This window comes from Sminthopsis crassicaudata, chromosome 4 (assembly GCF_048593235.1).
Source record: "Sminthopsis crassicaudata isolate SCR6 chromosome 4, ASM4859323v1, whole genome shotgun sequence".
Taxonomy (NCBI): Eukaryota; Metazoa; Chordata; class Mammalia; order Dasyuromorphia; family Dasyuridae; genus Sminthopsis; species Sminthopsis crassicaudata.
In genome coordinates this window covers 445,331,127-445,346,272 of record NC_133620.1, presented here as the reverse complement: position 1 = coordinate 445,346,272, position 15,146 = coordinate 445,331,127, and the positions used below count along the sequence as shown (strand labels likewise).

Here is a 15,146-nt window from a genome sequence, read left to right as displayed (position 1 = left end):
GTGCAGTCTCATCCCTCTCTGCTCCTGAATTTACGGAACAGGCAAGTCCTTGGATACACCCAGAACCATTCCCAACAGTGTCCACTTCCTGATTTTCCAGCCTTCCAAGTCCCAGCTAAAATAGCATGTCTGCAAGAAGTCTTTATCTTAGGGCTTTCTCTGGGTCAATCTTTCTCTCAGACCCATTTCTTGTACAGAGTGATGCATGTTGTTTCCCCGGTGGATTAAGTGCTTCTTGAGGGCAGGGTCTAGGTTTTTGTCTTTCTTTGGGTCACTGGAGTTTAGCACAATGCCTGGCATATAGTTAAGTACTTTTATTGACTTAAAGTGGAATTAAATACAGTTTTTCTAGTTCTTCCTTACTGGGACTAATCAACAAGTGTTAAACATATAGGAGATCCTTAATAAATACTAAAACTAGGTTCAACTTCTGTGATTTAGGTCAAACAACAGACTGACCACCACTCTAGAAGCTTTTACTTGGCATTTTGATCCCCAAACTCCATACTTTTTATCTTACTCTTTGAATATTCACACATCCCCAAGTCACAGAATGTGATGATTTTTCACTCCATAGAACTGAAGCTATTTTGACTCTCAAATTTAGGTCTCCTTCCTGTTTTACTGTCAACTCTGAACCCTACACTGAACAAAAACCAAAACTCAATCAAATCAACCCATTAGTGACATTACCACCAAATCTAAGAGGAGAGACTGAAAGGTGCCTTCAGCAGTTTCCTCACTTTCCTTCATTGATTCAATAAAGGCCGAAGTTGTCTGGCTGGCCATGTCACTAGTTTATGTACAAGACCATAGTACAGATTGCAGCCCGAAATCAGCCCCACCTCTGGGTTCCTAGACCTGCTTACTCACTGTCATTAACAAATCATTCTGCCTTGCATTGATCAGGGATTCCTTAAACCAAGACTGCCATCAGTTTTTTGTATCATCTTCATTGGATCAAAGACCTCTTCAACTACTTCTGATCAAGTACTTATGATAATTTTTTTTTTTTTTTTACTAATATGAAGGAAAATTTACATCTAAAACAGAAAAACTAATACAGGAAAGGAAGATGTCTACAGATTAGGTATCAGACCTCGGTATTCTCTCAATAGCTTTCCACAACTCTCCTCATCAAAAGCTTCTCTTCCCTTTCTCCCACTAACACTGTCTAATAGTTGTGACCTCTCTACTTGTCCATATCAATGGACGAGTCTCTCATCCCATCATAACAGAAACAATGTTCTATAAACAGAATAGAAACATCTTGGTACCTTATAGCATCAACATCCTAAAACCAAGATAAGGCCTTTGAAATATATTTCCTACCACTAATTTCTTCCCAAAATTATAACATGAAAGAGTGGGTTCTATGCACATAACAGAACAACAGATGCTTCAACAGCCTAGAAATTTGGAATCTAGAAAGGATTTGTAGAAACATTCACAATTGAGATGGTGCAAAGAGCTCAAGGATTCATTTCTGCATCTGAAAAATGGGGGTGGGAGCAGAGAAACTGGTCTAGAGGATGTCAAAAATTACTTCCAGTCTTAGACGTCTACCCCTACAATTCTAAAATTGCTCTATGAATCCCACGAGAATTTATTAAAGGGCTGACGTGTGCTAAGTACTGTGGATAAAAAGACAAAAACTTCATTTTCCTCAAGGAGTTTCAGGCCTGTTAGGGGTGTAAGAAAATAGATAGGTGAATAAAAAATATAAGAAAATAAACACAAAGTCACTTCCAAGTGAAAAATCCTCACTACTTAGGAAAGGCCTAAATCTCCTAACACTTGAAGGAAGGCTTCACTGAAAAGGAAATCAAGAGAGAGGTGGGTTCTAAACAAAGGCAAAGGATACTAGATACAAAATATCATGAATGGGGAACAGCAAATGAACCAGTCTGTCAAAAACAAGGTATATTTCAATATCATAACCATCATATCAAATCTTGGTGCCAGACAATCTTCCAAGAATTTCTGTAAGGGGGAAAGGAAAGGGGAATAGTAATTAAGCTCGGGAAGTGTGCCCAAACACATACCATCTAAGCACAGAGAATAACTTCTAACTAAAGGACCTATATGAAAAGTTAGAAAAGTAAAGGATTTGTATTCTCCAGTGTTGTCTAGCATTTTCTTCTGCTATTACAAACCATATAGCCCAGCAGAGGTTGTCTTCCCCAAAGCCACAGCTCAACCATCAAAGGTTTCATTTTACAGTTCATATGGATGCAAAATGCTGTATTAGCTAGTGGGGAAAAATTAACCCTTTGAAAGGAGAAAGGCCTAGACTTGAGTGGGTGGAGTCAAATCCACACAAAGCTTTGTTCCACACTGGAAAGAACATAGGATTTGTCCAAGTCCAGCTCCAAGACAGTGCTTTCTACTTTCAACTACCCCAAGCTTTAAAGCTCAAGGTCACAAGGTACAGTGGAAGACCAGAATATCCTGTTTGCAATCAACTTCCTGTTCTGTACAGTGCAGTCTCTTTCACTATTGCTCCCTAAGCCAACAAAAAAACTTGAGTATCAGGAAGTGGACAACAAACACATATCCTTTCTCATATGTTATCACAACTAACTTACACCTGACTTACAGAACAGTCTTTTAATGTCTGTTGTTAACAAGAGCTAACAATTAATTACCTGACCCTTTCTTACATACCTTATCTCTTTTGATCTTCCTCACATCCAGTTAGGTAAGCAGTTTAAGTATTAGATTCCTAGTTGTACAGAAGAGAACAAGATGAATTACCCTCACCAAGCATTAAATGATTACAGTTGGTCTTGAGTAATGGGCACCTATAAAATAATCCAAAGTCTCAGAGAAGTTTCCTAGACTTCAGAAAATCCAGGCTTCATGGCAACAGTCACTTTGGACTGATTGATACAACTCTGATACTTACTTTATAGTGGCAAATGATACCCAGGTGGTAGAAACAAATTTGAAGCAAAAATTTTATAATGTAAGGCTACAAAAAGCAAACAAGAAAACTCTGCAAAGTTTAGATAATTGCACATTTGGCAACTTCTCAAGTGAATTAGTTTTGGACATTTTATTACACAAAAAGCCTGATCATCAATAGGGAAAGATCATGTAACTGATATCTATAATGGAAGAGAGCAACAGAAAGAAACTGCAAAAACATTCCCTCCACCTTAAGCAAAACTCCAAAGAGATCACTTTCTTACACCACACTGCATAATTTAAACAACTGATCTTCAAAAGTCTTGGAACTGAAGTGACCTACAAGCAACCTGTAAGACCAATATACTAAGATCTCTGAGGAGGAATGCAAATCCTGACTAAAAAAAAAAAGAAATTCATTGATCCTAAGCTACCACATATCTGTGTCTGTGAAACTTTAGGTATCTTAGATTGTTTCCTCTTATGCAAAATGAGAGCATTAGAGAAGATACTCTCTAAAGTCTCTACCAGCTTGAAAGAATCCTATAATCCTGGGTCAACTTTAATGGTTCAAGTTTCCCTACTATCTTGTAGTTGTACTATGGTGACAACAAGGACCTCAGATATTCTGAAATGTCACTCTATAGCCTTGAACTTTCCTCAAAATAAATGAGGAGGTTTTCCTCATTAATTCCTTCAAATGGATCTGAAACCTATTTCCAAATGGAAGCAACAGGCAAGAGAGCTCAAAAACTGCTGCTTAGTCTTTCTAAGGCTATGTAATCAGAACTGTTCCCACGCCAGTAAGAGGACTCAAAAGGAAGATAAAATGACCACATAAAAATTTAACTCCCAGCATGTGGTATTCCCACCCACCAAATGTTAAAGGGAAAGAATGGGGCAAAATCACTACAAAAAGGAAGTACAAAACATAGATGAATCCATTCAAGGGAAGAAACAAAAAAAATTTAAATAAACGTGCAAGGCAGAGGACAAGGGAAGCTGAGAATCAGTCAACAAGAATTTGTTAAGTCTTAACTAAACACCCTGCACTGGACTAAGTAGTGAGGCTAAAAGCTCACATTCAAATGGGGAAGACAAAAAGCAGAAAAGGTGTGTGCATGATTTATACTGTACATGGAAAGTAATTTCATAGGGGAAGGGATTGGCAATAAGGAAAAAGAGAGAGACAGGAAGTAAGCAATTATACAGTGCTTATTATGTACCAGGTACTATCTGATTCTCACAACAACCCTGCAGGCAGATGATGTTATGATTTCCAGTTTACAAATTGAAGAAACCAAGGCAAAGTGTTTTAAGTGATCTGCTCAGGGTACTCAGTACACAGCTTCGAAGTATCTGAGGCTGGAACTGAACTAGATTGTCCTAAATCTAGACCAATTCTCTGTCCACTGTAGCACCAAGCTGCCTCCTGCAGATCTCCCATAGAAGGTGATTGAACTTAATTTTGAAGAAAGGAAGAAGTGGGAAAGCATTCCAGGTCTAAGGAGGCAGCTGGTGAAGGAGAATCATGTATAAGGAACAGCAAGTAGGACAGCTATGACTGAACCAGAGAAGTAAAGGAAGAAAAGACCAAGGTTTCCAAAGTCTAAAAGGTGGTTTTATACTTGATCCTGTCTGTGATGGGGAGCCACTGGAATTGATGGACTTAAGGGGGCTTTATTTAATAAGATCCCTTTGGTAGTTGAATGTAGGATGGACTGAAGGGTATAAAAAGGCAGGGAGTCTGACTAACAGGTGACTGTTGCAGTGCAGGTTGGAAGTGATGAGAACCTGTACCAGATGCTGGTTGTGAGAGGAAGGTGCCCAGACCAGGATATTATGGAAATAGAACAAGATCTGGAGGATGAGAGTGAGTAATCAGGACAGATCACTGAGATCATGAGCCTGGATAAGCAGAGAAGTTTAGAAGAGGAAAGAGGGTGGGTTTCTTGTCTTTTGGTATGGTTTCTGGGGAGAGGTAAGCTCTATTTTGCACATATTCACTCTCTATGGGGTGGCTGAAGCGGGCAATTTACTGGAAAAGACAGATGGGGGAAGAGGAAAAGGAATTAAGTATTTATGTAACACCTACTGTGTACCAGTGCCCTTTACAAATATTATCTCATTTAATGCTCACAACAACCCTGGAAGGTGGACACTATTATTATCTGTTTGAATTGAGGAAGTCCTAACTGCAGGGCACTATGGGTATCCACAGCGTCACTTAGCTGCCTAGGCTAGATCGGGTAGGGAAGAGATGAAGGGTATATGGAAAGGGTTTTACCCTGGAACTGTTCAATGAAGAAAGCAGAGAAATATTTCTCAAGTGATATGTGATGAGGAGGGGAGAGAGGATGGAGTGAAATACAAATAGCCTCAATTTTCTCAATAAACAAAGAGGGCAAAGTCCTGAACAGTGAGAAGGCAAAGGGAGGGGCTGCCATAGGAGGACTGGTTTGGAACAGCTGTAGGGGATAAGTAGATAACAAATGGGCTAGTAAGATATAAAAAGACAGACTTGCTACAGAATAAGGAAACTATAACCCAAGAAAAGAAAGCCCCATCACAGATTATAGTTACCTAGTTAGTACCTTCTATTTCCTTGAATCTGTCCTGAAGCCTCCAGCCCTTCCAATGCTCCATTATCCCAGTTTACCAACCCCTCCAATTTTCCCCTTCTGGGGTTATTCGCCTCCCTACTCTATCTATTCACCTCAACATTCTCTTTTTGAATGATCATCTCATTAAGACCTCAGTACAAAACCAAGAGCCATCCCTTTTGCCAATTCCCAACCCTAAATGAGAATATAATATGCTTTCTCCATTCTTGCTCCAAGTCTACCCAATGTTATTGCAAAGTCCATAACAGATGGATGGGTTTTTAACTTCAATTTGTCCCTCACTGCTACTGCTTAACAATTCCATGGTATTTTCAACAGTGATCATCCAAATGTATCCTCTTCCTCTTCATATTTCTTGAATCCTCTCTTCTCTCTCTTCTCCCTAATTTCTCCCCACTCCATTTAAAGTATTTCCTTCTTCAGTTTCCTTTATACCAAAGATTTTCCCCTGTCAATATGGTTTTTCCACATTAGTACAGAACCAGAGACTGGTAACTTTTTCAACTTAAAATTTATTATCACTGTTCTGATTCCTCACCAACCACTCATTATACCCTTGCAGTCTGTCATGTGGTTCCTATACATGACTAAAAATATTCTCTAATCATCCACAACTAAGGGGATGGATGAGTAGTGCCAGGATTTGAAGAAGATAGTGATTATCAAGTACCTTCTACCAAGTTAAAAAAAAAAAAAAAAAAAAAAAAAAGGAAAAAAAGCATGTTAAGGAACTCTTGTATTTCCTAGTGTTCTTCCAAACCCTTCCCAACTCACTTTCCCCAAATCCTCACCACTGCCTCCACCACTCACTCTCCCAACATTACTGAGAAGATAATGCCAGATGATATGTTACCCCTGGAGATGTTAAAAAAAATAAAATCCACTGCCTTCAAGAAGATTAAAGTCTTGGGGTTGTATATACAGAAACAGTAACATCGAGTAGATACAAAGTAATGCACTAGCGATTTGGTTGATCAGGAGAGGCTTCCTTAACCAGGTGGCACTGGAGCTAAGCAGGAAAGCAAGAGCTTCTGGGAAGCAGAGATGAGGCAGAGTGCTGGAATGTCATGAAAGGGAAGGTACAAAGAGGCAAGTCTGGCTAAAACAGAGAATGGATGAAGGACAAATATGTATAACAAACCTGAGGAGCTGAGCTGGAAGTAGATAGAAAAGGGCTTTCTTTAGACAACAAACAGACATTTGAGTCTAGAGATAACAGGAAAAAGTCCCTGGAGTTTTGTGTGGGGAATGGGAAAGTGGGTGATATGGTCAAATCTGGACAGGTATAATAATTTGGCAATGCACAGAAGACGGACTGGAAAGGGAATTGGTAAGAGGCAAAGACACTAATCAGGCGATTATTGCAATAGTGAGGGGTGATAAAGACTTTAATAATTTGTGAAAAAGAATGCAAGAGCTGTCTGAGGAAGACTCAGAATAGACAAGCCAGAGCAATTCAATGGAGAGGAGAGGGAGTGAGAGAATAACCAGTTGAGGATGTCTCTGGACTTAAGGATTTGGCTAACTGGAAGCATGATGGCATTCCCAACAGAAATAAGGAAGTTAAATAGAGGGGAGGGTTTAAAGAAAAGGTGAGTTCCGGTTCTGAATGAATTTTGAGTTTGTGATGCCTACAGGACATCCTATTGGAAATCAGACCCTCGCATTATAGGATCCCAGATTTAGAGCTGGAAGGGCCCTTAGAAAGCTTCAACTCCAAGCTCCTCATTTTACAAATAAGGAAACTAAGACTGAGGGGGGTTAAATGCCTTGCCCTGTATCATATAACTAGAGTAAGTGCCTGGGGCAGGATTTTGCTGCAAATCATCTTGATTCTTAGTGACATAGAAAGGTAGTTGATTATAGGCCTGAAAGCCAGAAAAAAGATTATAGCTGGATCTATACAGTTTTGGAAGTCATCAGCAAAAGGAGTCTAGAGGAGAACTGATGAACTCACCAAAAGACAGAGTCTATATAAGGAGAAAGGGGAACATAGAATTCCCAATACCCCTATTTTTGTCCGCCTGCATTTTTGATTTCCTTCACAGACTAATGGTACACTATTTCAAAGTCCGATTCTTTTTGTACAGCAAAACAACTGTTTGGACGTGTATACATATACTGTATTTAATTTATACTTTTTAACATATGTAACCTGTATTGGTCAACCTGACATCTGCGGGTGGGGGGGGGGGGGAGGAGGTGAAAAATTGGAACAAAAGGTTTGGCAATTGTCAATGCTATAAAATTACCCATGCACATATCTTGTAAATACAAAGCTATTTTTAAAAAATGAGAAATGAGAAAAGGCCACTGGATTCAGCAACCTTAGAGAAAAGAGCTTCAGGTCAGTCAGAAGCCAAGCTCTAAAGCTTTGAGAAAAAAAATGGGGGCAACTGGGCAGAGAGACAACTTTTTGTAGGAGTTGAGCTGTGAAAGGGAGAATGTAATGTGGCAGCATAAGGGGATAGTAGGATCAAATGAAGGTTCGAGGCATATTATTAACTATGCTGAAAAGAGACACAGGATAAAAGCAAACTAAAAATTGGAGAATAGAAGATATGGTCCAAGGGAAGAGCTCCTGGAGAAGACAGGAAGAGACTGGATAAAGAGAAAGATTTGATATTGGCAAGGAAAAAGGGCCACTTTTTCCTACAAGGCTGGAGCAACAGAGGAAGAAAATTGGGGATGATGTTAAGTGTATATCTGGACAAGAACAGGGAGTTCACAACAGACAGTCTCAATGTTTGCAGACAAGTATGAAAGAAGGTCTTCTGCTTAGAGGAAAGGAAAAAGGGATAATACAGGTAGACTGAGGAACCAAAGAGAAGGATCTTTCATTGATAAATCAAAGTTCCTAGATAATGCAGTGAATAGATAGGGTGATGAACTTGAAATCAGGAAGACTCAAATTCAAATTTAGCCTGACAGATACTAGTTGCAAGACCATCTGCAAGTTAGCCTCTGTCTGCATCAGTTTTCTCATATGTAAACTGAAGATAGCTAAGAGCACCTACTGCTCAGGGCTGTATTACTAATCTATGAGAAAATATTTGTGCAGAACTCAGCATATCTTTAAGCCCAATATAAAAGTTAGCTATTATTGACTATTATTCCTTGACCTTTCAGCACCATTTGATACCATGTCCTCCTCTGGTTTCTATGACACTGCCCTATTCCATTTCTCTGACCTTTTCTACTGTTCCTTTTTTCTAATTCTTTTCCTCTGTCCTCCTCATCCCCACTCTTTATTTGAGGCATTCCCTAAGGTTTTGTTTATTTTTGACCCTCCCTCCTTTCTCTACAATTCTCTCTCCCTTGGTAAATTCAGTCACTCCCACAGTGTCAACTCCTATGAAAAGCTTCCCATCCTTTCCTGCAAAGTGCTTAGGAAACCTCCAAATCGAACCCAACATCTTCTTCCCCAATCAGCTTCTTCTCCCTAATTCTGTTCCTTGCTTTCCATTTACTCAATCAGAAGCTTCCCTCCTCCCCTGCTCCTCAGTGCCCCCTACCTCTCATCAGTATTTCTGTTCCCCTTTACCTTTTTATGGCCAGCAAACACAAATCAAATCCTCATTACCTCTCAAACCTCTTTGGAGGTACACAATAATCTCTTACCTCTAATCCATTCAATATACCACTTGAAGGTGAATTCTTCAAATGCTGGCTCTGGTGTTGTCATCTCTCTCCTCCCCCCCCCCTCTCTTTTTTGCTGAGGCAACTGGGGTTAAGGGACTTGCCCAGGGTCACACAGCTGGGAAGTGTTAAGTGTCTGAGACCAGATTTGAATTCAGGTCCTCCTGATTTCAGGGCTGGTGTTCTATGGATTGTACCAATTAGCTGCCCCTGTCACTTCTCCTTTTTAAAAAAAAAAATGTCTATTCAAATAACATCCAAACTTCTTAGCCTGCCACTCAAGTTTTCCCATGATCGACCTCCCCCCAATTATTTCCTCCCAAATTCCATGTATGGACTTGTAAAGGATCCAGTCACCCCCAAAGATGTTGTGAAGGTAGAAATGGTAAGATCTGCCAACTAACTAGATATGTGGAATGAAAGGAAGGAGGAGGGAAGGCTGACACCAGTTTTCAAGAAGTTGGATGACTAGAAGCATGGTGATGACCTCATCAGTTTGGCACAGAGATGAATTGAGGGGAAATTTAATGAGTTCTATTTAGACATGCTGAGATAGAGATGTCTTTAGGACATCCAACAGAAAATGTCTAGTAGGAAATTTGTGATTAAGCACTGGAACACAGAAGAGAAATGGATGCACAGATTTGGGAATTCACTTCCAAAGAAATTATAATTAAATGCATGAAGCAAGTGATAATGTAAAGAAGTTGCCATGAATAGATTTTCCCAAGAGTTCAGGAAGAAAATAATCAGAACCTGGCCTCAGATAGGTGTGATATGAGTAAAGAGAGAATGATGGAAGACACCTATGGAATATCTAAATAGAAGTGTCAAGCAGACAGTAAGAGTTGAAATTAGAGTTCAGGACAGTAATGAGGGCTGCAAATAGAGATTTGGAAATCACCTGCAGAGAGCTGATGATCAAATCCATAAGTGCTGGTGAGATCACCAAGATTGTCTTCTAGGGAGAAAAGAGGGACCCATAACACTATCCTGGGGCACACCTAAACATAAGTGTCAGGACAGAGATGATGAACAAGGACCTAGGGAAGTTAAACTCAATCAAGAGCTAGAAAGAGAACAAAGATCAAAACCTAGAGAGGAAAGAGCACACTGAATGAGGAGTGATCAACAATGTCAAATGAGAAAAGAGGTCAAGAAGATTGAAAACTGAAAAAGGAAAGGAAAAAAAAAAAAAAAGAGCAATATTGACTTTGTAGAAGGCAATTTGACAGAAGCCAAAGTACAAGGACTGCAATGTGAATGGGACTGGTGTATGTATTCTCTCCCCATTAGACCTATAAGCTTAAAAAGCAGATCTATGTCAACTCTCTGTGGTTCCATCAAGAATGCATCTTGCATGTAATGCATACTACCTATTTTTTGTTAAATTAAATGGACCTGTGCTGGGGCAAGATGAAGATGCTTAAGAAAAGAAAAAATGAACAACTCAAAATATTTGTCTATTTCTAGGCCTCCTAGAAATTTTGTCTATTTAGGCTCCTTGGTGAACAAGTAAGTCCTAACTGCTCTTTTTGCCCAAATGGTGAAATGATCCCAAATTAATCCATGATAAACAGTCTTCAGCAGCTACTAATAGTTACCGTCATGTTGTTAGAGCTAGCAAAGCACTATGTGTTTTTATTCAATGTGTTTAACTTAAAACAAAAAATTAAATCTAAACTTCACAGTCAAAAAGGCATTCTGAATGTTGTCTTCAATTTCCTATATATATGTTAAGTAAAACTTGCCTGTAGAAAGTCCTTCAAAATCCTCAAAATAATGCTGACTGATCAGAGAAATGCTTCAGAAATTGACTTCAACATTCTCTGGAAGCTGACAACCAAAAGCTCAAATTCATCAAATCAGGGGTTTTCTCTTTCCTTCCCCCCTCATCTTTCCCATCAAGGGTAACATAGTAGTCAAAACAGAAGAGTTCCGATCCTGACTCTACCACAAATCCTTCCTAGTATCTCCCAAAAAAATAATATGGGATTATCAGAGCAAAGGCACTGGCAACATCCCAAAGGTAAACATCCCTAGTGTAAAAGGCAATGTTTCATCAGCATTGAGGGAAGTTCATGCAGGGTTCTGACCATAAAAGATACCACTACCTCATTATCATATGGGTTAATTAACAATGACTCAGGTCTTCCTACCTTTTGCAACAGCTCTGACAAAAATATCTCAGAAGATTGACCCAAGAGAAGCAGAGAATAACCATACTAAAATTTTGTTCTATCAGGTGTTGAATTTAACTTAAGCCTAACTAGTCAAAATAGGCTAAAATTAAGTCAACTGAAAGCTGAAATTAAACTTTTCCTCTCTCCATGACTTTTTCAGAGAGTCCTCTTATTAACTTCAAAATAAAAAGGTCTAAGGTACTAGGTCTAATGACCTAGTAACTTTCCCTGATCCAGAATCTAGGAACTACAAAGAAATATGTCATATTTACCTCGTTTTGCCTGTTTCAGAACATCGCCCAAGCAGAAAGCAAGCTCCTTCCAGTTCCTGCAGCTGGAGACATCAGAGCCATTTCCAGATGAGATCATCTCAGGAACCAACAGCAGCAGCTTTCAGGAAAAGTGAATGGTGCCTCCTGGGGATGTGTCTTTGGCAAGCAATACTGCCACAGTGCAAACTTTACTCTGAGAAGTGCTGACTCACGCTGTGCAAAACTGGAATTTACCCAAAGCCTCTGGATGCCCTCTATGAGCAAGAGAAGATGATCAAGTTGAGTCTGACTTTTAAAAATTTCGAACCAATGACTCAGAAGAAGTAAAGCACTCACGGTACACTGGCAGTATTGCTTGCACCAGGGCTCCTACTGTCTGGGGACACTTTTCCTGAGAGCCCCTGTGGGCAGTTTCTGAAATTCCATCTGAAAACTGCAGGGGAGTTCAGCGGTGCTAGGTTACCGGCCTCTGCTCCATTGGTAAATTCTGATGATTTCCCAAGGAAGGGGATAAAGAAAGTTACTTTGCATCTGGGTCACTGGCCCCTGGGAACTTACTTGTCCATTCAGCCCAGGCAAGTCGGATCATTCGGGTGAATTTGTCAATTCAAACCTGGCTCATTTCTTTTTTCCCTCAGGACTCTCCTCTCCATTTTCTTTTAACTACACAAAGCCTGGCTTATTATTACAGAAGTACTTCAGCCATTCTATCAGTTACAATTTTCTTTAAAGGTTTCCAGTGAGGCAAAAAAAACCTAAATTACCCTGCCACAATGATAAATAAGAAAAACCAGAATATTAAAAAATAGCCATGAAATTCAAACAGAAGCATCTATTAATACCCACTTTCCAAGTTCCTTGAGAGCTGGTGAATTTTCATTTCTTGTTTTGCTTATTTAAAACATTTTTTACTAGTTGCTCATCATCTGTTAATATTTATAAAATTCTCCAACCACGGTGGCAACTCTAGTGGTGCCATACAGAGATGTAATCCCTACTTTGTACAAGAGCACATCTGGAAAAAAAACAACCCAAAATATATACATCTAGTCAGAAGCTGAAAGGGAAAGAAGGATGGGGAGAGGAAGGAGGAGGGAGAGTGGGAGAAAGGGAGGGAAGGAGGGAAAGGAGAAAGCAGAGAAGGAGGGGTTGTATTCAACTTAATTCTTTATCCCCAAACTTCTTGGACTTCTTTAATACCATTATTTAAGTAGGGTGTTTGCTAAAATGATTAAGGTTATATAATATTACATAAAAGTTTCTTTTTAGAATATCTTCCTTTACAGAAAAGGTTATATTTAGCTTTAAAAGACTCCCTAAACTTTATTTATTAATCAACAGTTTTTAAATGATGAGTATTGTTGTCTACTTTAGCTGCATTTGGTGGAAACTGTTATCTCACATGCCATGCAGCTAAAATAGTTTGGTAGCTAAAGATAAAGGTAAGAAACTTAGGTAAAACAGCTCTCAAAGTTAAGACTACTACTGTAGCAACTTCAGGGAAAAAGACTCAGCACAAAGAATGATGCCTGGCTTCTTTTTATCGACACACTTAAGAAAGCAAAATGGCTCCTTCATTGGTTTGGAAACACAAGGGTAAGATGCCAGCTGTGGTGCCACACCAAAACAAACAGGAATTTTAGAACTGGAAAGATAAAAATGAACATCTATCCCAGTTGTTTTTTTACTACTAGAGCCACTTTGGTATTAAAAATGTTGTTTCCAGAAGAAAACTATGTGTTATAGGAGCCTAACAGGAAAATGGCCTTTAGCACCTGCATTAATCTTCTCCTTTAAGACACCAGAATGACAAAAGAGTGCTGTTATTTGTACTCGGAAGCAGGCAGGTAGGGTGCCCCCAAAATAGGAAGATTCATCTTCCTGAATTCACATCTGGCCTCAGACACTTCCTAGCTGTATGATTCTAGGTAAGTCACTTCACCTTGCCTGCCTCAGTTCCCCATCTGTCAAATAAGCTAAAGAAGGCAATGGCCAAGAAAACTCCAATTGAGATCACAAAGAGTCACACAATTTGAAATGACTACACAACAAGAATTTGTTCAACACATAATCTTCTTTGAGTAAGGGAGGGAGATTTCATTTTTGCCCTATTTAAAAAAAAAAAAAAACAAAAAACTGAATTTCATTCAATACATACTATTCCCACATTCCAGACATTCCATTACTTCAGACACCAGAGACTTCATGAAAATACAGAAAGTTGGTAAGTAGGAGAAAATAAAACTGAGCTTTAGATTCAAAGCTCTTTCAGTACAGTATTTCAGAATTTAGACAGGTAATTTACCACCCAACAGCAATTTAAAATAGGTTGTTTTATTTTTCATGGGTGGTCACAACAGATGTTTAAAGTTTATATATACACACACCCGTGTTATTTTGCTCCAGAGGAAATATGTAATGCTCTTCACAGCCCACGTTCCCTTTTCTCCCCATGTATTTTAGATTATAAACAATAAGTAGTTGTCAGAACAGAAGCAAAATACATCAGTTCTCAGTGCTATGAAATACTCCACAACCAAAGAATACAGTGAGTTTAATCTATCTGGCAATTTTTGTATGCTCATAAGAAAAAACCTATACAACATTTTATATATATATATATATAAAACTTGAAGTTTCTAAGCTGCCTTACTCTCCCCTAACATTCTTTCCTCCCTAGAAAGATAACATGGGATTGAATATAAAAACAATTTTAATATGAAGTAGGACAGGGGTGGAAAAGAGGCAGAATCCACATCTAGCTTAGTCCCCAGTGGCAGATGTTTCCAGCAACTCAGTTCTCCTAAGTCACCAAACCCTCTCTGCTTTCACTGTAGAAAAATTCAATTGTTTTTACAATGACTATACAAGCTAGATTTTACTTACTAGAGCAAAAGCCCCCAAATAAATTGTCTCTTGTCCTTAATAACAGCCATGGAATAAACAAGTTGAATTTTATTAATTTTGTGGATTAAACCATTCTTTTTTTAGAGGTTCCAGGAGCAATGATCCTAATTTCTATTAAATATTTCAACTGTCAAATGAAGCCTTGTTACTCAGAGACATTTTTGCACCTGAGATGTCACAATAATGTTATTTTTACCACTGTGCAAATTAAAGCTCACTTAACTTTAAGTCAAATAAAACAAAAGGGAAAAAAAAAAAGCTTTTGACTTACTGATATGCAAGTTTTACCTAGAAATTCAAACCTCAGTATACTTCAGCTCAAGTATCTTAAGAGTACCCCAATGCCAACTTATCACTGCAACATCAGCAAATACAGGCTCACTGTAACCCTGGAAGCAAAGATCTGCTGTATAAAGTAGCCTCTCCTGGGATACAAAACCTGTCGCCATAACAGGGATCATTCCATCCTGGGGCCAGAAAGACTGCCAGTCCCTTTAATCTTTAAGGAGCCACTTTCACTTTCAGACACAGGACCTCAGGCAGCCCAGGGTTTCAAGCGCCCATAGCACTCATTATTTAAAAAAAAAGAAAGTGAAAGCTATGCATTAGTA

General features: G+C 39.0%; 1 protein-coding gene across 22 annotated transcripts in view; it reads right to left on the bottom strand.

Moving 5' to 3' along the window:
- The window catches only part of RFFL (ring finger and FYVE like domain containing E3 ubiquitin protein ligase), a 68,256-nt gene that overhangs the window by 23,459 nt on the left and 29,651 nt on the right, over positions 1–15,146 (bottom strand). For 2 of the 22 annotated variants that reach the window (XM_074263588.1, XM_074263573.1), the window contains exon 2: positions 2,668–2,725. The exons of 15 other annotated variants lie outside the window; for them this stretch is intronic. Coding sequence is in view for 3 of the 7 variants with exons in the window: in XM_074263567.1 (XP_074119668.1) it covers positions 11,629–11,725 (97 nt within the window). In the remaining 4 variants the exon portion in view is untranslated. Of the gene's footprint in view, positions 1–2,667; positions 2,732–11,628; positions 11,883–11,964; positions 12,116–12,186; positions 12,449–15,146 lie in introns of those variants that run through there. 5 more of the 22 variants (XM_074263567.1, XM_074263570.1, XM_074263568.1 and 2 more) reach the window with 5 other exon arrangements.